This window comes from Electrona antarctica (genome assembly GCF_951216825.1).
Source record: "Electrona antarctica genome assembly, chromosome: 14".
Taxonomy (NCBI): domain Eukaryota; kingdom Metazoa; phylum Chordata; class Actinopteri; order Myctophiformes; family Myctophidae; genus Electrona; species Electrona antarctica.
This window is the reverse complement of record NC_136795.1, coordinates 24,053,873-24,076,951: the sequence shown is the minus strand read 5'-3', so window position 1 is coordinate 24,076,951 and position 23,079 is coordinate 24,053,873. Positions and strand designations below refer to the sequence as shown.

Below are 23,079 nucleotides of genomic sequence, written 5' to 3'. Positions count from 1 at the left end.
ATTGTATTAAGTTTTACACTTTACACTTTTATATAACTTTACATCAGCATACTTTTTAATATAATAAAATAACTTTTGCCAGCAGATGTCACAGATGTCAGGAACTGCATCGGGGCGGGGAGGAGAGAGGGTGGGATTCGTGGACAGCAAATCAGAGCACTTTTTGAGGCTAATTATTCAAAATATTATATATATATATATATCCTAAAAAAGAAATGGAAGCATTTTGAATATTTTTGTTGGTCCCCCAAAATACACGGGGTCATGAGAACCACCGTTCTAAGGAATGGATTGTGTGTAGCGTACACTTTGAGCAATTTGTCTTGAGCTGAATAAAGATAATTGCAATGGGGGTTGTATGTATTTATTTATACCTTATATAAAGCCATGCTGGAGGTGTGTTCATATATATATATATATATATATATATATATATATATATATATATATATATATATATATACATATACATATACCCTCCTTTGTACATATCTGTATAAAGGAGGGTCTTTACAACCCTCCTGCTTAAGTCAACAACTGTGCTTGACTCCTGATTGGGCAGATCTATAAGATCACAATGCGTTGCACTTGCATCGCGACATACTGTGAGTTTGTAGATTGGCTATTTTCAAATGGCCGAAGTGGTTATGTTTTGTAATAATCAAAATTCAAAAAAAGTAACTACTAACTAAAGTTTTCAAATAAATGTATAGTGGAGTAGAAGTAAAAGTATTGGATGTTGGAATTACTCAAGTAAACTACAAATACCTCAAAGTTACTTTACAATTAAGGCATTTAGCAGGTGCTCTTAATCCAGAGCGACATACAGTAAGCTAGAACAAAACATGATAATACTTTAATTACATAAAAATGGAATTGGAACAACTAAGGTTCGCAAGGTTTGACCAAGCAGAAGACAACCGCACAACCCACCTGCCACTGCCAACTCCACCCTGTGCCACCCGTGCCAACCACTCACTCACCTACCTCCAACCAGGCCGACCACTCCTACCTCACCAATCACCCGGGGAACTTAAACACAAGTTTAAAAAACGGCGGCGTGCATAGTTACCAGTGATCACAGCACAACACTACGTCCAAGAGAATTAATAACTTCCTATTACTTATTTCGTAGCTTCTCTCAGTGTAATTACTACCAGCCTCAGAATGGCCTCCCTGCTATTAAACATTCACGCCTCAGACGACGAGGCCCTATTCACCGGCGGCGGTCAATAGGTCATGCACACACACACACACACACACACACACACACACACACACACACACACACACACGCTGCAAGTCATGTTTTCGGCCAGGTGATATAATGGCCGTGTTTGGGGCCAGCACACGTTATGACGTCATATGCTGGCCCCAAGCTGACCGTGCAGGTGTGTTTTTGTCATGCTACGAAGCATATGTCCCATGACGTGATGAAGATATGTACCAATGTCCCTTAGAATGCACGTGATATGATGTCATACGGACATACGGAAGCTGACCGTGCAGGTATGTTTTCCGTGAATCGTGATGAAGATTATGTACCAATGCCAGGGTATAATTGGTTGACGATGGTGACGTAATGATGATACGTTTCAGTGTCAAGTACATACGCATCAAACCACGGAGCCGATCACATTATACCACCAACCACTCAGAAAACTACATATACATACATATAGACATGTACACATATATGGACATATGAGCATATGACGTGATGAATATATGTACCAATGCCATGGTATCCACAGATCCCCCCCCGCTCCCCCCACCACTCCCCCCCCCCCCCCCCCCCCCACACACACACACACACCCTGGCCTAGCGCAACCTGCACTTGCCGCGCGCTCCCGAAGCTGCTGTCAGTGGTGGATGTGCACGGAGGGCCAGCTGGAGCCGGTATCACCGTGGGCACACTTTAGCGGACAGGCGCGGACAAAGGAAGCTGACGCCCGACGTCATTCCGGCTTTTTAGACAGCTGGTGGATGGAAAAGAAGCTCCACCCCCGCGGCTGACTGACGCGACGGACAGATTCCCGGAAACGCTCTCCTCCGCGGCAGTCAGCCGCGGGGGTGGAGCTTCTTTTCCATCCACCAGCTGTCTAAAAACTCGGAAATGACGTAAAATACAGCTTCATCTGTCCGCGCATGGAATCTAAAGTGTGCTTAGGCCCTATACGAGCTGCTATTCTCTGAAGGAGGAAATACTTGATAGGCTACGGACGCTAAAGTGCTGCTGCTGCACGGGCAGCACGGCACGACTCACGAGACGACGAGGATGATGACGATGCGGATGATCTTCAATCTTATAAACAGTGCAAGCATGCAAGGATGAAAAAAGTCGAGAGGAATATATTGTTTTTAGTTTTTCATATTTATTACAAACGGGCCCGGCCCCCTTTGAACAGAAGCAGCCATTGACTCTATTTATGTATTTAACCTGCGGCTGGTGACAGACAGACCATTGGGGAGTGACGGTTGCCCGTTGGTAAGTAGACGCAGTTGATCTGGATGCTTGGGGACACTGTGGTGCTACACGGTGGCGCTTGCCGACAGGACACCGGTCTTCAGGTTGACGTTGAAGACCAGTTGAGTTTCCTCTAAAGGGAGCAGCAGTTCTTGTCGCCAAATGAAGCATTTACTCACTCTGCGTTTAGTGTTGAAGATAGGTTGACATCATCACTGCAGTGCACTGCGGACATGCCGAGTCCACTCTGACACGAATCGATGCTATTAGAAAGTTTCTATATGGAGACCACGAGTCCACGTACGACTCCATTCATCTATCCGAGGAGAAGCGCTTAATATAAGTTGTAACGGTTAACTAACCTACAGTATGAAATGAATAGACAAGTAGGTCATCACGGCCACCATCATAATGGGTTAGCCTGGCCAGCCTTGGATCAATATTATTATCGCAGGCTATTTTTTTGTGGTGCAACCACTCCCTTACGGAGCTGTGTGTGGCTGGCTGGCTGCCTGCCTGGGTGGGTAATAGGGTATGCTACAAAATAGCATACTATACAAATGGCATGGTTGTTTTTCACCACCTGTGCGCAACCTATTACCTAACACACACACAAACACACACACACGCACATATTAACTGTAGGCCTATATATGATGATTTCGGGTGTGCCAGTACAGTAGCCCAGTACAGTACAGTACAGTACAGTACAGTACAGTACAGTACAGTACAGTACAGTACAGTACAGTAGCCTACAGTAGAGGGACCCCCACATGGTAACTCTGTCATTTCTCTACCGTTTCGGACGTGGTGCGGCTCGCCGGAACCGGGCCGGCACCCTGGCCGTGGTCCTGTGGGTCTGGAACTTCCGGGGACCCCCACACGGAGTTGCACCACTCACTTCACACGGGTGTGATTTTATCGAGTCTGACTTTCTACCTATAGTAAAATCAATAGAATAGCCTCGCCTACATCTTGATCCAAGGCTAATATAGGATACACTATATCCTAATGGTATTTTGTATCAAAGATTTGAGATAGCTGTGTACACACTTTATGTACAAGGTAAAACATTAATGTCTATTATGGGTTGGAGAAATAAGTAGCCTAGCCTACATATAAGCCTATGCATGAAATATTATATTGATATTGTGATATGAAATCTGAGATTTTGGATATCATAATATTTTTATGTATCACAATATTATGAGATGGTTATAAGTAAAGTGATGGCATTTGTAACTTTTCCAAACCTGTACACTCAAGACACTGCCCCTGCTGCCACCCTTATCTCCATTTGGAGCTGACCTGTTCTGACATTCCATATGTTGATCTGACCTCATCAAACCCTGTACACTCAATACATGCTACATATATGGCCAGTACAGAATTAAATCCATATGTTGATTTGATCCCCCCCCATGCCAAAGTGCCAGCGCTCGCCCAGCAGTCTGCTGTCACCCAGGCGGATGCGCCCTCAGGCGTCTTACTGGTTCTATTATTTTAATTTTAATGGTTGTTTTTTTTGTGGCTTTCGCCTTTATTTTATATTTTTTATGGAGGGACAGACAGTAGGCTGACAGGAAATGGGGAGAGAGATGGGGGGATGACATGCAGTAAAGGCCATCGGGATCGGGAGTCGAACCCGCGGCACACTGTCAGACTGGACATTGGGGAGTGACGGTTGACCGTTGGTATGTAGACGCGGTTGATCTGGATGCTTGGGGACAATGTGGTGCTACACGGTGGCGCTTGCCGACAGGACACCGGTCTTCAGGTTGATGTTGAAGACCAGTTGAGTTCCTGTCGGCAAGGGAGCAGCAGTTCTTGTCGCCAAATGAAGCATTTACTCACTCTGCGTTTAGTGTTGAAGATAGGTTGACATCATCACTGCAGTGCACTGCGGACATGCCGAGTCCACTCTGACACGAATCGATGCTATTAGAAAGTTTCTATATGGAGACCACGAGTCCACGTACGACTCCATTCATCTATCCGAGGAGAAGCGCTTAATATAAGTTGTAACCTACAGTATGAAATGAATAGACAAGTAGGTCATCACGGCCACCATCATAATGGGTTAGCCTGGCCAGCCTTGGATCAATATTATTATCGCAGGCTATTTTTTTGTGGTGCAACCACTCCCTTACGGAGCTGTGTGTGGCTGGCTGGCTGCCTGCCTGGGTGGGTATGCTATACAAAATAGCATACTATACAAATGGCATGGTTGTTTTTCACCACCTGTGCGCAACCTAACACACACACAAACACACACACACGCACATATTAACTGTAGGCCTATATATGATGATTTCGGGTGTGCCAGTACAGTAGCCCACTACAGTGACAGTACAGTACAGTAGAGGGACCCCCACATGGTAACTCTGTCATTTCTCTACCGTTTCGGACGTGGGGCGGCTCGCCGGAACCGGGCCGGCACCCCGGCCGTGGTCCTGTGGGTCTGGAACTTACGGGGGTCTGGAACTTACGGGGACCCCCACACGGAGGTGCACCACTCACTTCACACGGGTGTGATTTTATCGAGTCTGACTTTCTACCTATAGTAAAATCAATAGAATAGCCTCGCCTACATCTTGATCCAAGGCTAATATAGGATACACTATATCCTAATGGTATTTTGTATCAAATATTTGAGATAGCTGTGTACACACTTTATGTACAAGGTAAAACATTAATGTCTATTATGGGTTGGAGAAATAAGTAGCCTAGCCTACATATAAGCCTATGCATGAAATATTATATTGATATTGTGATATGAAATCTGAGATTTTGGATATCATAATATTGTGATGTATCACAATATTATGAGATGGTTATAAGTAAAGTGATGGCATTTGTAACTTTTCCAAACCTGTACACTCAAGACACTGCCCCTGCTGCCACCCTTATCTCCATTCGGAGCTGACCTGTTCTGACATTCCATATGTTGATCTGACCTCATCAAACCCTGTACACTCAATACATGCTACATATATGGCCAGTACAGAATTAAATCCATATGTTGATTTGACCCCCCCCCATGCCAAAGTGCCAGCGCTCGCCCAGCAGTCTGCTGTCACCCAGGCGGATGCGCCCTCAGGCGTCTTACTGGTTCTATTATTTTAATTTGAATGTGTTTTTGTGGCTTTCGCCTTTATTTTATATTTTTTATGGAGGGACAGACAGTAGGCTGACAGGAAATGGGGAGAGAGATGGGGGGATGACATGCAGTAAAGGCCATCGGGATCGGGAGTCGAACCCACGGCACACTGCCAGACTGGATTACCAGCCAAGGTGCCTGGACCGCTGAGCCACGGCTCAGGCCACTGGTTCTATTATTTGCCCAATATATAGGCCTATAGTTTCCCCACTTACAGTAGGCCTATATAGTTATAGACCAGACGTATAGCTATAGGCATTTAATAGTGATGATTATTTGTCGAAGCACCGATATTCCCCACAACTCACATACTACAGTCACAGAAGGATTTGTTAAAAAAACAAAAAACAAAGGTAAGGATATTTTGATGTTGTCCATATCTCCTATGCCGCTCTAATGTTACTGTAATGGCTGTATATATGTGGCTCTCCTCTGACAACTGTTACACCATCCTCTGAGGTGCCTTGTTGCCACCATGGGGTGGTTACTGGTTTACAACAGAAGATGGAGATAAGGGACGTGGGGGCAGGGGGACAAGCGCGCGAGAGAGATAGAGAGAGGGGTGGGGTGGGGTGTGCGGGGTGGGGCGTTTGATACAAGGTCACCTGAAAAGTCTGGGAATGTTCTTTTTCCCGAGAGTGTGGAAAAGTTTAGATTAAATGTATGGTTTGGAAAATGGTCCTACTAGTACTCCTAAAGTAATGTCAAGTATACAGTACATGATTTGAACACATACGGTACATCATTGTCAGACCTCTACCCTTGCTTCAACATATACTGTTTATTATGCCGTAATGACTGGCTAGTCACAGGTGTTGTTGCAATCTGTAGCAATATTGTTGAAATATCAGGCCTTAAATGTCAAATGTTCATGCTCAAAACTTCAAATCATGTATAGTCTTACTTCAGACCATTTTACAAAACATTGCATTTATTTGTATTTTTTTACATTTTGGATGGCCTATTTAACATTGGGCTCAATGGGCTGCCTATCTTAGAGTATATATTAATAGAGACGGCACCGGATTTCTCCTCCCATCCACTTGCGTTAAGTTGCTCAAAAGCGCATGAGGCGATCTCACTCCTCCTTCCGGGTAGGAACAGAGTGCATTCTGGGATGGATTATCTATTATCGACTATCGTTGTGCCATTTGCGCGCGTTCACGTACAAATTCAGCCACTATGTCCATTTCGCCTCAGGGTTTCCTCCCGGTGCCGTCTCTATTAATATATACTCTAAGCTGAGAGCGTTTTCTGAGTTACGAATGAGTGAATTAGCATGTCAGTATCACCAAGTACATATATTTGGGGGGATTTTATGTTATCAAATGGCAGGTGTGGGGTTGCCATGGCAATCAATTAGCTGAGGCAGAGGCTGGGAATTCTACAGGTACAGAGACGGGGTGCATTTATTGTAAGATATGTGGTATGTGGTGCCCGGACCGCTAGGCAAGTCACATGTACATAAAATAATAAGTAAATATATAAATACATACCGTGAGCTCGGAAATCTCACAGTATCAATACCGTGGCTGTTTATGCTGCGGTATTACGGTATTACTTTATACCTTTACATGCCCAGCGGCAAATCGATCAAATTGAACCCTGCTTGTATCTAACATCCAGATACATTGTCTTGCCCCGGCAGCTGCAGCCATGCCGTTCTCTACGTCAGGCGGATGCCTGGGACCGTGCGTCTACCCAGCGGTGCCTGACGGGGGGTGGGGCTGGGCCATAGCCGCCACCTTTTTCCTGGTGGAGGTGTGCACCTACGGCGTCATCAAGAGCCTGGGCATCTTCCTGGAGGACCTGATCAAGGACTTTGGGGAGAGCAATACCAGGGTGTCCTGGGTCCTCTCCATCTGCGTCTTCACCATGACCTTCACCGGTTAGTCCACATGTCTAGTTTACAGAATGGCCTATTCACAATTATTTGAGATAATCGTTCATCTGTTGAAAAATGCCCATAAATATAAAAGATCACACTCGTGTGAAGTGGCGGGCGCCCACTGTGGCTGCCTTACACAGTCTGACACCATCATCATCATCCTCACCATGCTCCACGAGACATGAATGCATTGTGTTTAATATATGAAACAAAATTACTTACGAGTTGTATTTATATCATCCAGATGACGTCTTATCTGGCTGATAAGACGTCATCTGCTTTTTATTTAAGGCAGTGGGTGCTCAGCTTAGAAAATAACTCATAAACCATAAATAGAAAATGCGGCACTCCGAAATAAAAGATGCAAGACTGGCTCAGATGCAATTTCTCATGTTTATTTGAGAACGCTTACGCTCACAACGCGATACGTTGTGAACTTGTAGATCGGCTATTGTAGCTACGGGAACCGATCAATGGCAGTCATACGGTATATTGGTCGTATCTGCCCTTTGCAATGTTTGTTGCACAAAGCCTAAAAAGCACACTGACATCTACAATGGTCAGCCTGTTTGTTAGGGTCCAATGCAATCACAACTTTGGAGAGTCGTCTCGGATCGTCTTGTATGACCCCCAGGGCGACTAAATCTGACCACAGGCCACACAGTCAGTCGCCTGGAGTGTGAGTGTGAGTGTGAGTGTGTGTGTGTGTGTGTGTGTGTGTGTGTGTGTGTGTGTGTGTGTGTGTGTGTGTGTGTCACGTCCCAGTAGCTACCCTCGATCAGTCCCGTTTGGGAGAAACCAGGGACACACAATCCGCTGGTCCAGAACTACTCTACCGGTACTGGGCGGGCCATCCGGTACTGGGTGGGTACTGGGCGGGCCATCCGGCACGTGCAGGGACTAGGCACTGTGGGTTGACTCCTGGCCGGGCACCTCCTACGCCTCACCAGGTTCACTCCTGCTCTCACCAGGTGCAGCCAGGACCTGTGCGTTGCACCAGATTCCCAGCACCAGACACTTCATTCGGGAGTGGTGGATTCTGCATGCTCCACCAGCAGGGAAACCGGTTCCACTTGCGGCTTGAATGGCCCTCCTAAAGGCCTCACGTGGGTTTTTTGGGCTTCCTCCTCACGGCAGACTCAGGCTGGGGCACTAACCCACACTGCTCACCCGGGTGCCGTCTACATTCCGGCTGTCAACCATCTCTCGGGTGGTCACCAGACTATTCTCGGTTGTCACATAGTCTATTCCTATGAGTCACTATAAATAGAAGAACTAAGAACAAAAAAACATTGCATGGATGCACCTGGGACGTTAGCCTGGCTACTGGGACGTATCCTCAGTGATGTATATCCCAAGGTCCTCAGGGTTTCGGGTCTGACAACAATGACATCGAAATGATTTAACAATTATCATGTTTACTTTGTTTTTATTCATTTTTACAGGTTAATACAGACAGGCAATTCAGTCAAAACAGTTCAGTTTTTTTCCCCCTCCCCTGTACCCCACCCCCCTCCCCCGTCCAGAGACAGCAAACAGATGCAAGGATGCACAAAATGTATATAGAGCATAGGATATATATATATATATATATATATACAAAAATACATACAAAAATACAATAATACAAAACAAAACAATAAAGGCACAAAAACTGTAGAGAGAAAAACAAATAGATAGATATATGTATACACACATATACATGTATACATATATGCAAGGTAAATATTAAAGAATATAAAGAAATAATTTAACAATTCATCGTCGAGTACAATGGTCATTATCATGTCAGCCCGTTTGTTAGGGTCCAATGCAATCACAACTTTGGAGAGTAGTCTCGGATCGTCTTGGAGTCTATGACCCCAAGGGCAACTAAATCTGACCACACAGACAGACCAGTGACACCAGACCAGACCACACAGTCAGTCGCTTGCGCGCGCGCGCGCGTGCGTGCGTGCGTGCGTGCGTGCGTGCGTGTGTGCGTGTGCGCGTGTGCGCCTCACAGCGGCCAGGCGACGGACTGACTGGATGCTTAGCATCAGCAGTATATGTTCTGTTATCAGTCCAGTTGTGACTGGTTTCTTTATGAGTAGGATTGATGAGGAGAAGGGCTCACAGGTCACTCTGTCTATGGATCAACTGTTGTTAGCCTAATAGACTTGGTGAATTTATTTCATTTACTTTTTAGCTTATGGCACAAACACACATCGGAGTCAACAGTCTCTCTTGAGAGACTAGCATGTGAGAGGTCAGCCTTCTGCAGGGCCAAAAACATGCAAGCTATGCTGCCAGTGCTTTGAGATGACCACAGGCAAAAGGTTCAAGGACCAATGTACTGCCTATCTTATAGACCAATTATTTGTTTACAAACATTGGGACTGGGCGCATGTGTGACTTTCATGTAATCAATTCCCAACAGATCTCCAAACCTGTTGTTTTGGGGAGCGCTGGTTTCAATTCATTCAACCACCCTAGGAGACATTTATACTTCAAAGCGCAACAGTATTGCGCACAGAGAAGAGCTGAAAGCTCACATCGCATCGCGGATGCGACTGTTGTGTGAGCGTAGAGGTCTGCGTGTGCGACACCATCGTGGGACGAAGCATAAATTATACTTGATGGGTTGCAGGTGCGCGTGCAGCCATGGACAAACAGGCTCTTCATGAGCGCACCTCCCGTTCTTATGACAGCGACTGGAGGTGTGGTTTTGAGGACAACTGATTTGATTTGCTAATATTGTTCAAACAGAAACCAAGGATTATATATTTCAAGGGCGAGAGATCACAATACAAATCCTAATCATTCTTCCTCCACACTTGGAGAAAAACAGCACCTGAAAGTTTGATGGTGCATTTTTTACACGTGAGTGCAGTTAGAACTTTTCCATTGCATCTTATGAGAGGCAGGGTTCTTGTGCTACATACGTACCATAATATGACTATACTAGTCGGAAGAAACACACCATTGGGAAGGTTTAAGGGATTTATTGACAGTAAATGGATGGATGAATGAATGAATGAAATCGAGTGTGAGGTTCCAGGGTGGGGGGTCGCCGACCCTGGAGTCTTTGGGGAGGAGGTCGTATGGTGTTCAGCAGGAACCTGAGAAATGGGAGAGGGGAGAAAGTAGGAGAGAAGGGAGTTTTGTTTAATCGTTTGTTCCACTTTAACAATGTGGATGTAGTATTTCTAGTGCCGATAAGCTCCTTTGAGGGGAGCGGGGAAAGGAGCTACTATGGAGGTGAAAGGGGGGGGGGGGATGGGATGCGAGAAGCCTGTAGGAAAGGCTTGTGTGCGACGCAGCGAGGCGGGCGAAACATAAAATAAATAGGGACAGGTAGATTGGCATGGAGGGCGGAGAGTGGCGTGAAGGGCAGGGTCAATGTGTGTTTCTCCACCTCCTGAACATCTGTTGTTCCAACTCCATATAAATGTAAGGTGCTAGTATCAATGTAATTCAGGGGTGCTGTGGATGAAAAGGTTATTTACAGGGATGACCTGAGCCAAAACAAGTTTGAGAACCTCTGTTATACGTCGCTAATGCTCATTATAGGGAGTATACAACACACACAGACCAGGAATCTTGCATTAGTCTAGCTTTAACCTTGTGAGCTTATATATTTTTTTATATAAAGTTTGACACACAAATAAAACATAATAACATGTAGTTTTACTTTGGTGCTGTAAGTATATTGATGTTGATACATTCCATCCATTACAGTGGTTGTCCTGTTCTCTGTGTACCCCATGCAGCCCCACTGTCCACAGTGCTGAGTAACCGCTTTGGCTTCCAACCGGTGGTGATGACAGGGGGCTTCCTGATCAGCCTGGGCACCATCACCTCCGCCTTCGTCAACTCCATTGACGAAATGTACATCACCCTCGGCCTCGTCTCAGGTACCGATCTCACTGTCTGATCTATCGCTCGTTTCAACTACAAGAGCTAACCGAAACAGGGCAGTGAAAAGTATTTCACATGATTTTGGCTTTGTTTCCATACGCTACGGCTGGGTTTCAGATAAGATTCTCAGAACCTAATTTGGGCCCTGCCCAGGATGTGGTAATAAACCTGAGTTCTCCGTCAGAAGTCAGAAACTATTCTTTCATTTTGTTTTCAAAAGAAGCAAAAATAGCTGGGATTTTGGGATCGTTTATTCATCTCGCAGTGTTTAAGGACCTTTACACAGCATGGCACACTCAATGCTGTGTATTATTGGTATCAGCTGTTAACTTTCAAGGATGAGATGTCATAATAAAAGAGAATGGTTCAATTATTGAATTCCTCATACATCACAGATCCTTCTTCTATTGTTTTATATACACTGCTGGTCCTGAGTACGAGTTTCGTTTTTATATGTCCAAACATTTGAAAATGGCAAATAAAGTGAACCTTGATTCAAGATTTGTATTTGTTACATCTCATAACGTAGTACATTTGTTTGTTTTTCCAGCCCCTCGACATTTAAAACAACTCTACTTGCTTTAATAATAAGACTATATGCTAAGCCAGAGATACCATCAACTACTGGTCTATTAAGACTGTATGGTCAAACATTGCACAGAGGACCCTGAAGGATTGTTTCACTGCTGTGTGATGCTCTTAAAACTGAATGACATTTCTGAAATACACAGTGCGCCATTGTTAGTTAGCATCATCAAATGATCAAATCCTTCTTTTCTTCTGAGAAAGGGCAATGAGCTGAGTCAAGGCTGTTAAGTGGAAGAAGTGCATCTCCTACTGGAAAGTCAAAGTATTGCACAGCAGCATGACACTTCTGACATTCACTTGACGAAAGACAGATCCCTATGTATACAGTATGCAGTATGTATACTGTACACTTAAAGTATCCATGCTTGTGTGACAATGTAATGTTTGCAGTTATGTTGTGTTAAATAACTTCCAACACTGTATACTTTGTTTTATACAACCTAGGGATATTGTCCCCCTATTTTTGGCCCCTCTAGACCACATCTCTTTGCCGAAAATAGCCGATTTACAAGTTCACAACAAGTCTCATTTGAGACTCTTTGAGACGCAACAGGGGAGGCTGATCAGATCGTCATGATCAGTCGTCATGGCCAAACAGAGGTTATGATCGAGCGTGTGTTCTCTCTGCATAACCTAGTTATTCCGACACCAATAAGTATCAGAAAAGCTACCGGTACTGCAGAAAATGCTGGTATAGGTATCGGCGAGTATGACAGTCTATGGCAATCCAATACCACACAATGTTCCACATGATATTTAATTTACAGTAATGCATTATTTTGTATTTTTAATGCTTCAGTTTTTGTTGAACTTGCAAAACTGTTTTATACTATTACTGTACTATACATTATTATTTTACCAACTTGTAGCTGCACTTTAACAATTATTAATGGATTTGATTTGATTTATTCCTAGATCAGTGGTTCTCACATTTTTTGTTTTATTTCAAGGACCCCCATAACTCTCAGAGTTACAGGCCTGTAAGGGTCCATTTGGAACCCCCTCGAGGAACCCTGATGGTCCCTGGCCTGGACCCCACTTGGAGAATTACTGTCTCAGATTAGTTTAAATGCTATGGTGTCGGATCGGTACTCTGTATCGACCGAATGCAAGTTATGGATCGGAATCGGTATCGGGAAGGAACAAATTGGTACATGGATCTCTACCTGACACGCACCTCCTCCGTACCTTTGTCTGTCATTCTGTACAACACGCTGTGTTCCAAATTATTATGCAAGCGACGTCTCGGTAGGATTTCACATCACGCAATGGTCAAAAATGTTTGCAATTACGAGCGCTGTCAGGTGTGTTAGTTAGTTTGCCAGGTGATCTAGTTTGCCAGGTGATCTTAATTAATGGGAAACCTACTTAAAAAGGTTGTATTATTACAATAATGTGGCTTTAATAACGACCACTTGCTTAAAGGAGCACTTCACGCATTTTCAACATTGTCTTCACAAGGTCCTCACTATGGTCCTCATTCACAACGGCGTTTACGCTCATAAAGTGACGTTACGTGAGCGGAGCGTGAGCGGACAGGCATTTACGTGGATTTCCACTTTACGTGGGAATTCATGAACATGAACGTGAACTTGACGGTGACGTTGTTTGGTCGGAAACTCCGCTAAAAGCTGCGCCAGCTCAGAGGGTCGTGTACTGCTTGCGTAGATTTATTCAGAAGGCTTTAGTCTTCATGCTGAATCAATCAAAAGTCCCCAAATCTCAGATAAAATATGTAGGCATGTGTCCAAAACATTGGTCAGCACATAAAAAAATGATAGCTTATATAAAAGCCAAGTATCACTTGTATGCCTATATGCATGCATTCTAGAGGCAAGTTAGCCTAGAGTCCCATACAGAAACTGCCCCCGAGCCCGACACCTTTTTATTTATTTATTAGGATATTTCTAGCATGCGCGATTGCGCTGCTCACTTGACAGCTTTCTACTCGCAGTGCAACGCAGCTTGTAGATCGGCTCGCGCTGCATGTTAAAAAACAAACTTACAATTACAATAAGAACATACACTTATCTGCATTCTGCACTGTACGAATCCAACGTTGTTTAGTGTAGTAATGCCTGCAGTAGGCCTATTGAAATTGTTTTGTTACGGAGCTTCTTTGAGTCAGTCTGACTGTCGGTGTGTGTGTGTGTGTGTGTGTGTGTGTGTGTGTGTGTGTGTGTGTGTGTGTGTGTGTGTGTGGGGGGGGGGGGGGGGGGGGGAATTAGCCCTATATAAAAAATAGAAGACCACATTAGCCTATTTGAATGAATGGCATCAGCGTGTTTGAAAGTCGGCCAGTCATATCATAGTTTTAAGCCAGCTCACCTCCACTCACGCTTGTTCACAAACATGACGGACAGACAGACAAGAAAGGCTGTTGATGATGATTATTATTGCCACTGTAACTCGCTGATCAGCATGTTGACAAAGACTCAGCCAATTAAAGTTTCACGTAGGCCTAAATGCCTTTGCTGCAAGCACCTATCTGCCTCCATTTGCGTTGTGGTATTAATTTATAATAATGTATATTGATCACATGCTGACGCCACACAGAATAGCCAACTCTAACCTGCAGCTGAGGAAACATACAACGTAGTTGGATCGGATGAAATAGCCTATAGCCTTTAGTCCAAAAATGAATTAATCCCACAAGAAAAAAAAGTCCATGCATGTCCATATATTTGCTTTCCAAATCCGACAGTGCAGGGCAGGGAATCAATCACCGCAGTAGGCTAATCAATAGGGCCTTTTATCATTGCCGAGTTTTAATATAGCATTTGTTCGTGTGGTGAACTGTACAAATTAACTTCTTTCTATATGTGAAACTGAAAGTAACTAACATCAGTTAACTTCTGACATTTAACAAGGAGTGAAGCAATGTGTGCCAAGTTGGCAAGTTTCGTTTATAATTATATACATATAACTCGCGCTGTTTGCTTGAAGATCTGTCCGTGCAGAGACCCGCCTGTCAAAATTAACTGCTCTACAAGCTCATCGCGGCTGTTGCAGGCTATGATGACGTATTTCGATATTTCCTGTTGCCTTATATGGTGTGGGATGGGCGTGGATGTTCCTTCTAACCGAGCGACACCAGGCGAATCGCTTGGGAAAAATGCGGAAAGGCTACACTCTGCGATCCGCACAAATGAGGTGATTACACCAGCTTCCCTGAATAAGACGGGAGCAAATCGCAGCGTGATCGGACAGAGAAATACGATGATATTTAGTATCTGTTTACGCATACGTTACACTGCGGTGTATTTCTCCTTTGTGAATGAGGACCTATAATTGCTCTTTAGCATTTCTGTCTCACTCTGTCTCATTGGTGGGCCATGGACAGTTCACTCTGTCTCATTGGTGGGCCGTGGACAGTTCACTCTGTCTCATTGGTGGGCCGTGGACAGTTCACTCTGTCTCATTGGTGGGCCGTGGACAGTTCACTCTGTCTCATTGGTGGGCCATGGACAGTTCACTCTGTCTCATTGGTGGGCCATGGACAGTTCAGAAACCTGCCTGTCTCACTCTGTCTCATTGGTGGGCCGTGGACAGTTCAGAAACCTGCCTGCCAATGACATCATCAATGGGGATTTAAAGCTAATAGAATCTGTAGGCTTTCTCTTCCTGAAAAATCTCTTCCTGAAGCCATTGTTCTTACATTAATAAAACAAAGGATGATGTCACTGGTAGGAATCTACAGCCCACCTCTGAATGATCATTAGTGAGGACCAATTACAGTATACTATGACGATAGGATGGAAATGGGATGAAAAAGCGCATCGTAATTTGGAACACAATGTACACACAATAAAATCCCCTAACACTAATCGTGTTAGTGTTACTGTATATCATTTGTAACGCTGCAGGTTGTACTGTACGTTTTCTCTTTCAGCGTTCACCATAGCAGCCCTGCCGTGCACTCCGCTGGCCCACCCTTTTGAGCGAGCTGACATCTTGACATGCTGTCAACATGTGAAGTTCAGACGGGGGCCGGTCGGTCGGTGGCTGTCATGTCCCCCTTTTTGTCCCCATGTTGTGTGTCCCCAGGCCTGGGATACTGCCTGGCCTTCCTTCCCACGGTCACCATCCTGGCCCAGTACTTCGACAGACGCAGGGCCACTGTCACCTCGGTGGCGTCCTCGGGAGAGTCCTTCGCCATGTTCGCTTTCGGTCCAGGTGAGAATTCAGTTAAATGTTGTCAATTCAAAAACAAGTTGCCTCAAGACACTTTACCTGTAGAGACAGTGAGCCAAGTTGCAACAGTGGCAACGAAAAACTCTCCATTAACTGGAAGGAACGTCAGGCAGACCCAGAGTCCAGACTCTAGGGTGGGTGGCCAGCTTTCAGAGAGAGAGAGAGAGAGAGAGAGAGAGAGAGAGAGAGAGAGAGAATATATATACACAGTACTCTTGATCTAGCTCTGGTCCATAGCTCTAATGCCCTTTGCTGCCGTTGCATTAAGGCTATGGGACCGTTCTCTTCCAGGCTTGCATGAAACGCAGACCAGCCTCTCCTCTGTTACGAAAATAAAAAGAACGCTTCACCTACTCACCAATACAAAGGCGGCTTGTGTAATTAGAAAGACTACTTTCCTTAGTGGATGTAAAATGCACTTTTTGGCCACTTTTTTTTACCGGAAGGAAAAATTTTGTCTGAGATTTTCTCTTGGCAATATCGGTAGAGGGCGCAGTGGAGTAACTAGAAGTATTTTTTTCCCGGTGAAAATAAAATCCCTTTCTTGACCAGAGCTACTCTTGATCTGAAGCTGGGGGTCCATAATAGAACTCTGGGGAGTGGCTCCCCAGATGTCGAGTTAGTGGCAGGCCTCACTGGAGTGTGAGTCTGTACAGAGTCAATTACAATTCATTGATGAAGAATCTCCTCTATTGCACTCTCAAAGTTTTTAACCACTTTAACTCTACGTTTATGCATGACTCACAATGAGTCACGATGATCCGTTGTGAGCTTTTAGATCTGCTATTTTCCCCTAAAAAATATGGCCAATTTTAAATCAAATCCAAAAAGACAACAAGAGTGCTGTTGTATAAAGGTATAATAAATAGGTTAGAGGCTTATTGTCAGTATCAGCCAGATGCAGGAGTCTATCCCTGTTTCACAATGGGGGATAAAGGCCTGCAACACTCAAGGCCATGTTTTATCACGGTTATTGGCACTCCATTTTTCTCCATTTTACCTCAGTATTCATTAGAGGGATATGAATTATATAGAATATGTGTATGACGAAGCTAACCTCCCCACCCCTCTTCTTCCCATCCTGCCCAGCCTTAACCGCACTGAAGAGACACATAGGCTGGCGCTACTGTCTGATGCTCATCGGCGTCCTCCAAGCATCCGTGATTGGCTGCGGCTGCCTCCTCCGTCCAATCGTCATCGAGCCGCAGCGCGAAGAGCCGCCCCCCATCCCCGAGAAGCAGCAGCAGCCATCCCCGTCATTGAAACGGCTGCAGACCACGTACGACCTGGACAATGAGCAGACCCGAACCTCCATCAGCTCAGCCTCAGAGGACTCCCGGGGGTCCGAGGATTCGGGCGTCACCTCACTGACGGCGTCCAGCACGGACATGCGGGCAGTGTCCGCGGCGCCGACGGAGACCAAGGCCCTGATGATGGAGTGGGAGGAGCAGGGGTCCGCCAGCGTACCTCCCACCCCACTGAAGAGGCTGGACGGCGAGGTGGAGGTACGGATTCCTTGAACGATATGAACTGGGTTTTTGCGAGTGTTGTGGCCCAAAATAATTTGCTATTTTTGGCAAAGAGATTTGGTTTAGATCAGGGGTTTCAATGCCTAAGGACCCCTTAGGCAAGAGAGAGGTTGTAGATAGGCTGTTTTCGGTTATTATTTTAAGATTAGAGCATTTGAAATGGTCAAACTAGCAATATTTTCAGAAGCATCTTCCATAAAATCTTAGAATAGTCTTGGGATATTTCATATAAAAGCTAAGGTTAAAGCCTTAATCTGTGATTTCTTCACCTTATTGGCAGTAGTGTTGAACAGCAGGAACAGTATGTTACTAAAACATCATCATTTTACATATTGTGTTAATTTGTTTAGAAATCAATGTTAGCATGTGTGGGGTGCTCCTTTCAGACTGTTTCACAAATCAATGCTAGCATGTGTGGGCTGGGGTGCTCCTTTCAGACTGTTTCACAAATCAATGCTAGCATGTGTGGGGTTCTCCTTTCAGACTGTTTCACAAATCAATGCTAGCATGTGTGGGGTGCTCCTTTCAGACTGTTTCACAAATCAATGCTAGCATGTGTGGGGTTCTCCTTTCAGACTGTTTCACAAATCAATGTTAGCATGTGTGGGGTGCTCCTTTCAGACTGTTTCACAGATCGCACATTAGGACTCGGTCACACACATTTTTGTGAGATTTTACTTGACCCAGCTAATAGTTTAAAATAATGGTTAGTGTTTAAAAGCTAAGGTGACACGTACAGGTTTGTTCCAGGTCTTAATGGGGTTAATCCGTACATCATCCCCCCTATAGGTGGCGCTAGGGGACACGCGGCGCCCCAGCAGGGCCAAGCTCCTGGACTTCTCGGTGCTCGAGGACCCCGCCTTCATCTGCTACTCGCTCTTTGGGCTCTTCGCCACGCTGGGCTTCTTCGCGCCGCCGCTGTACGTCGTGGAGCTCAGCAAGAGCCGCGGCGTGGAGGAGAACATGGCGGCCTACATGCTGTCCATCATGGCAGTGGCGGACGTGTGCGGGCGCCTGTCCATCGGTGCGGCCATGAACAGGCTGCCTTGCAGGAAGACCCTGGTGATGCTGGGGTGAGTGGAGAGGGCGCTACCACTGAACCACTGTTGATTTGGACAGCACATTTTGATTTTGTTTTAGTCATACTAGTGGCTCAGGGGTAGTGGCAGTGGGTCAGGGGTAGTGGCAGTGGGTCAGGGGTAGTGGCAGTGGCTCAGGGGTAGTGGCAGTGGCTCAGGGGTAGTGGGTCAGGGGTAGTGGCAGTGGCTCAGGGGTAGTGGCTCAGGGGTAGTGGCAGTGGCTCAGGGGTAGTGGCTCAGGGGTAGTGGCAGTGGCTCAGGGGTAGTGGCAGTGGGTCAGGGGTAGTGGCAGTGGGTCAGGGGTAGTGGGTCAGGGGTAGTGGCAGTGGGTCAGGGGCAGTGGGTCAAGGGTAGTGGCAGTGGCTCAGGGGTAGTGGCTCAGGGGTAGTGGCAGTGGCTCAGGGGTAGTGGCTCAGGGGTAGTGGCTCAGGGGTAGTGGCAGTGGCTCAGGGGTAGTGGCTCAGGGGTAGTGGCTCAGGGGTAGTGGCAGTGGCTCAGGGGTAGTGGCTCAGGGGTAGTGGCTCAGGGGTAGTGGCAGTGGCTCAGGGGTAGTGGCTCAGGGGTAGTGGCAGTGGCTCAGGGGTAGTGGCTCAGGGGTAGTGGCTCAGGGGTAGTGGGTCAGGGGTAGTGGCAGTGGCTCAGGGGTAGTGGCAGTGGGTCAGGGGTAGTGGCAGTGGCTCAGGGGTAGTGGCAGTGGCTCAGGGGTAGTGGCAGTGGCTCAGGGGTAGTGGCAGTGGCTCAGGGGTAGTGGGTCAGGGGCAGTGGCTCAGGGGTAGTGGGTCAGGGGTAGTGGCAGTGGGTCAGGGGTAGTGGCAGTGGGTCAGGGGTAGTGGCAGTGGGTCAGGGGTAGTGGGCTAGTGGCAGTGGGTCAGGGGTAGTGGGCTAGTGGCAGTGGGTCAGGGGTAGTGGCAGTGGGTCAGGGGTAGTGGCAGTGGGTCAGGGGTAGTGGTAGTGGGTCAGGGGTAGTGGCAGTGGCTCAGGGGTAGTGGGTCAGGGGTAGTGGCAGTGGGTCAGGGGCAGTGGGTCAGGGGTAGTGGCAGTGGGTCAGGGGTAGTGGCAGTGGGTCAGGGGTAGTGGCAGTGGGTCAGGGGTAGTGGGCTAGTGGCAGTGGGTCAGGGGTAGTGGCAGTGGGTCAGGGGTAGTGGTAGTGGGTCAGGGGTAGTGGCAGTGGGTCAGGGGTAGTGGCAGTGGGTCAGGGGTAGTGGTAGTGGGTCAGGGGTAGTGGCAGTGGGTCAGGGGCAGTGGGTCAGGGGTAGTGGCAGTGGGTCAGGGGTAGTGGCAGTGGGTCAGGGGTAGTGGGCTAGTGGCAGTGGGTCAGGGGTAGTGGCAGTGGGTCAAGGGTAGTGGGTCAGGGGTAGTGGGTCAGGGGTAGTGGGTCAGGGGTAGTGGGTCAGGGGCAGTGGGTCAGGGGTAGTGGCAGTGGGTCAGGGGTAGTGGCAGTGGGTCAGGGGTAGTGGCAGTGGGTCAGGGGTAGTGGGCTAGTGGCAGTGGGTCAGGGGTAGTGGCAGTGGGTCAGGGGTAGTGGCAGTGGGTCAGGGGCAGTGGGTCAGGGGTAGTGGCAGTGGGTCAGGGGCAGTGGGTCAGGGGTAGTGGCAGTGGGTCAGGGGTAGTGGCAGTGGGTCAGGGGTAGTGGGCTAGTGGCAGTGGGTCAGGGGTAGTGGCAGTGGGTCAGGGGTAGTGGCAGTGGGTCAGGGGCAGTGGGTCAGGGGTAGTGGCAGTGGGTCAGGGGTAGTGGGCTAGTGGCAGTGGGTCAGGGGTAGTGGCAGTGGGTCAGGGGTAGTGGGCTAGTGGCAGTGGGTCAGGGGTAGTGGCAGTGGGTCAGGGGTAGTGGGTCAGGGGTAGTGGGTCAGGGGTAGTGGGTCAGGGGCAGTGGGTCAGGGGTAGTGGCAGTGGGTCAGGGGTAGTGGCAGTGGGTCAGGGGTAGTGGCAGTGGGTCAGGGGTAGTGGGTCAGGGGTAGTGGGCTAGTGGCAGTGGGTCAGGGGTAGTGGGCTAGTGGCAGTGGGTCAGGGGTAGTGGGCTAGTGGCAGTGGGTCAGGGGTAGTGGGCTAGTGGCAGTGGGTCAGGGGTAGAGTGGCCGCTTGGCAACCGTAAGATTCCCAGGTTAACCCCAGGCTCCCCCAGAGTTAGCGTCGAAGTGTCCTTGAGCAAGATGCTGAACCCCTAATTGCTCCCGATGAGCAGGTTGGTGCCTTGCATGGTTTCCTCCGCCATCATTGAATTGAGTTGAATGTGTTTTCCCTCTAGGTGTGTGGTTCTACTGTGTCTGGTGCTTGTGGCCTTCACCATGGTGTGGGAGTTCTGGGGCCTGGCGGTGTGCTCGGCGCTGTATGGCTTCTTCATGGGCAGTGTGGGCTCCACTCACATCCCCATGCTGGCAGAGGAGGACGTGGTGGGCGTGCACAAGATGGCCTCGTCCGTCGGGGTGTACGTGTGCATCCAGAGCTTCGCTGGACTGGCCGGACCCCCGCTAGGAGGTACAGTATAACCTCTGACATTCAATTCCTATCATGCACTATTTGTCTGCATCAAACATTCTCTATACCTACATACTCAGTGATGGAAGAAGTTAGCTCTGATTGCTTACATAAAACACTCCTCTGTCGCTGAGCTCCATTCGGAATCGTTTTAAACCAACTTCCGCACCTCACTAGGGAATATGCATATTCCTGTTTCATTCACATTCACCGTATTGGCATTAACATATACTTACAGTGCCAAAGTAGAATGTTTTTTGTCAACACACCCATTCAAATTAGCTGATCCACAAGCTCACAATGAATTAATCACATTGCACATTGTAGATTTCCCAAATAGCTTATGTACAAAATTGTGCTTAAAAACATACATTAAGTCACCTTAATGGTAATGGAAATAATAATCCATGAAAATATCCATGAATTCAAGTCTCCATGAGGTGAGTTAATCGATAGGATTAACAATACGTCTAATTTCTCAACCTCAGGTGTGTTAATCGACGCCACCGAGAACTACGGCTCTGCCTTCTACTCGTGCGCCGTGGGCATGGGGCTGGGCGCCGTCTGCCTGGCACTGGTCGGGCCTGCCAGGGCTGCCACCCGCAGGAGGGCCGTGGGAACGCAGGGGTGCCCCTCCTGTTCCCCGGACAACACTTCCTCTCAGGACGACGAGCAGCCAGACTTCCTGGAGGTGGACCTCGCGCCAGACAGCATCAGTCCCGTCAAGCAGGCTGGCAGCTGTCGGGACACAGCTGGAGCCTTGTGAGTCCCCACACTGTGAACTACTGTGGGGTCATTTAAAGGAGCACTTCAGCCACTTTCAACCTATCTTCATACAATTGGCCTTCACTAATGCTCATTGTAATATGGTAACATTTTGGCCTAATCAATCTGTGTCTCAGAGGAGGGTTGTGGACAGTAGCCTACAGAAACTCGCCTACCAGTGACATCATTGGTAGGCAATTTTAGTCATTTCAAACAAGATGTATTTTTGTTTTATGCAAGAACAATGGCTTTTGGTATAGCTTTCCATGAATAGAAAGCTTGCCGTTTCTATTAACTTCTATTAGCTGAGACACTGAGTAGAATTATTTTTCTTTTCTTTTTTACCATTTATTATAATGAGCATTAGTGAGGACCAATTATATTTTAATATATCGGTTGAAAATGGGCAAAGTGGTCCTTTAACTCTGACTGTGCAAATGTAACCAAACGGACCTGTGGCGGGGTTGGAGTTACAAAAGCACCTCTCAGAAAACTGGAGCTACTGCATACCTCACCAGCAAGTGATTGAGAGTACTTATGCACTCAAGATTACTTGACTGTTCCGTGTAGTTCAGCACAGTTGAAGTGCTATTGGTGTGAAGCCAGATCCCAATAGACAAACACAAGACACGAACACACTCCTGACACCAATGACAGCGGTCAACTCTCAACTTCAGTTTAATGTCACTCCACTACTTGACACCATATGGGGCAGTATTATGCGTGTCTTAAGTACCAGGTCTTATTACTTAACGTAAGACCTGGAGGCGTGATCAATGCCATTTGGCCACTCAGAATAGCCAAATGGCATTGACCACGCCTCCAGGTCTTAAGTTAAGTCATAAGACCTGGTACTTAAGACACGCATAATACTGCCCCATGAGTATAAAAGAGTGGGTGACATAATTTACTCCAAGCGTCCCACGAAATGCAGTAACATTTTAGTAAAGTAAAGGTCCTTGCAGATTGACTTTTTCGGCAATTATCCACTTTCGCTGTGTTCTCAAAAAAATGGCAGCAGTCTGCAGGGACC

General features: G+C 47.0%; 1 protein-coding gene across 1 annotated transcript; it reads left to right on the top strand.

Annotated features, from left to right (window-relative positions):
* Nucleotides 1-7,284: 7,284 nt before the first annotated feature.
* Nucleotides 7,285-22,047, top strand: slc16a6b (solute carrier family 16 member 6b; the record flags this gene model as incomplete). Its single annotated transcript, XM_079520770.1, has 7 exons — nt 7,285-7,516; nt 11,269-11,412; nt 16,052-16,180; nt 17,288-17,703; nt 18,517-18,800; nt 21,052-21,281; nt 21,770-22,047. 7 exons carry the CDS (start codon nt 7,285-7,287, stop codon nt 22,045-22,047), a joined length of 1,713 nt encoding a protein of 570 aa, XP_079376896.1.
* Between the last annotated feature and the right edge of the window lie 1,032 nt (nt 22,048-23,079).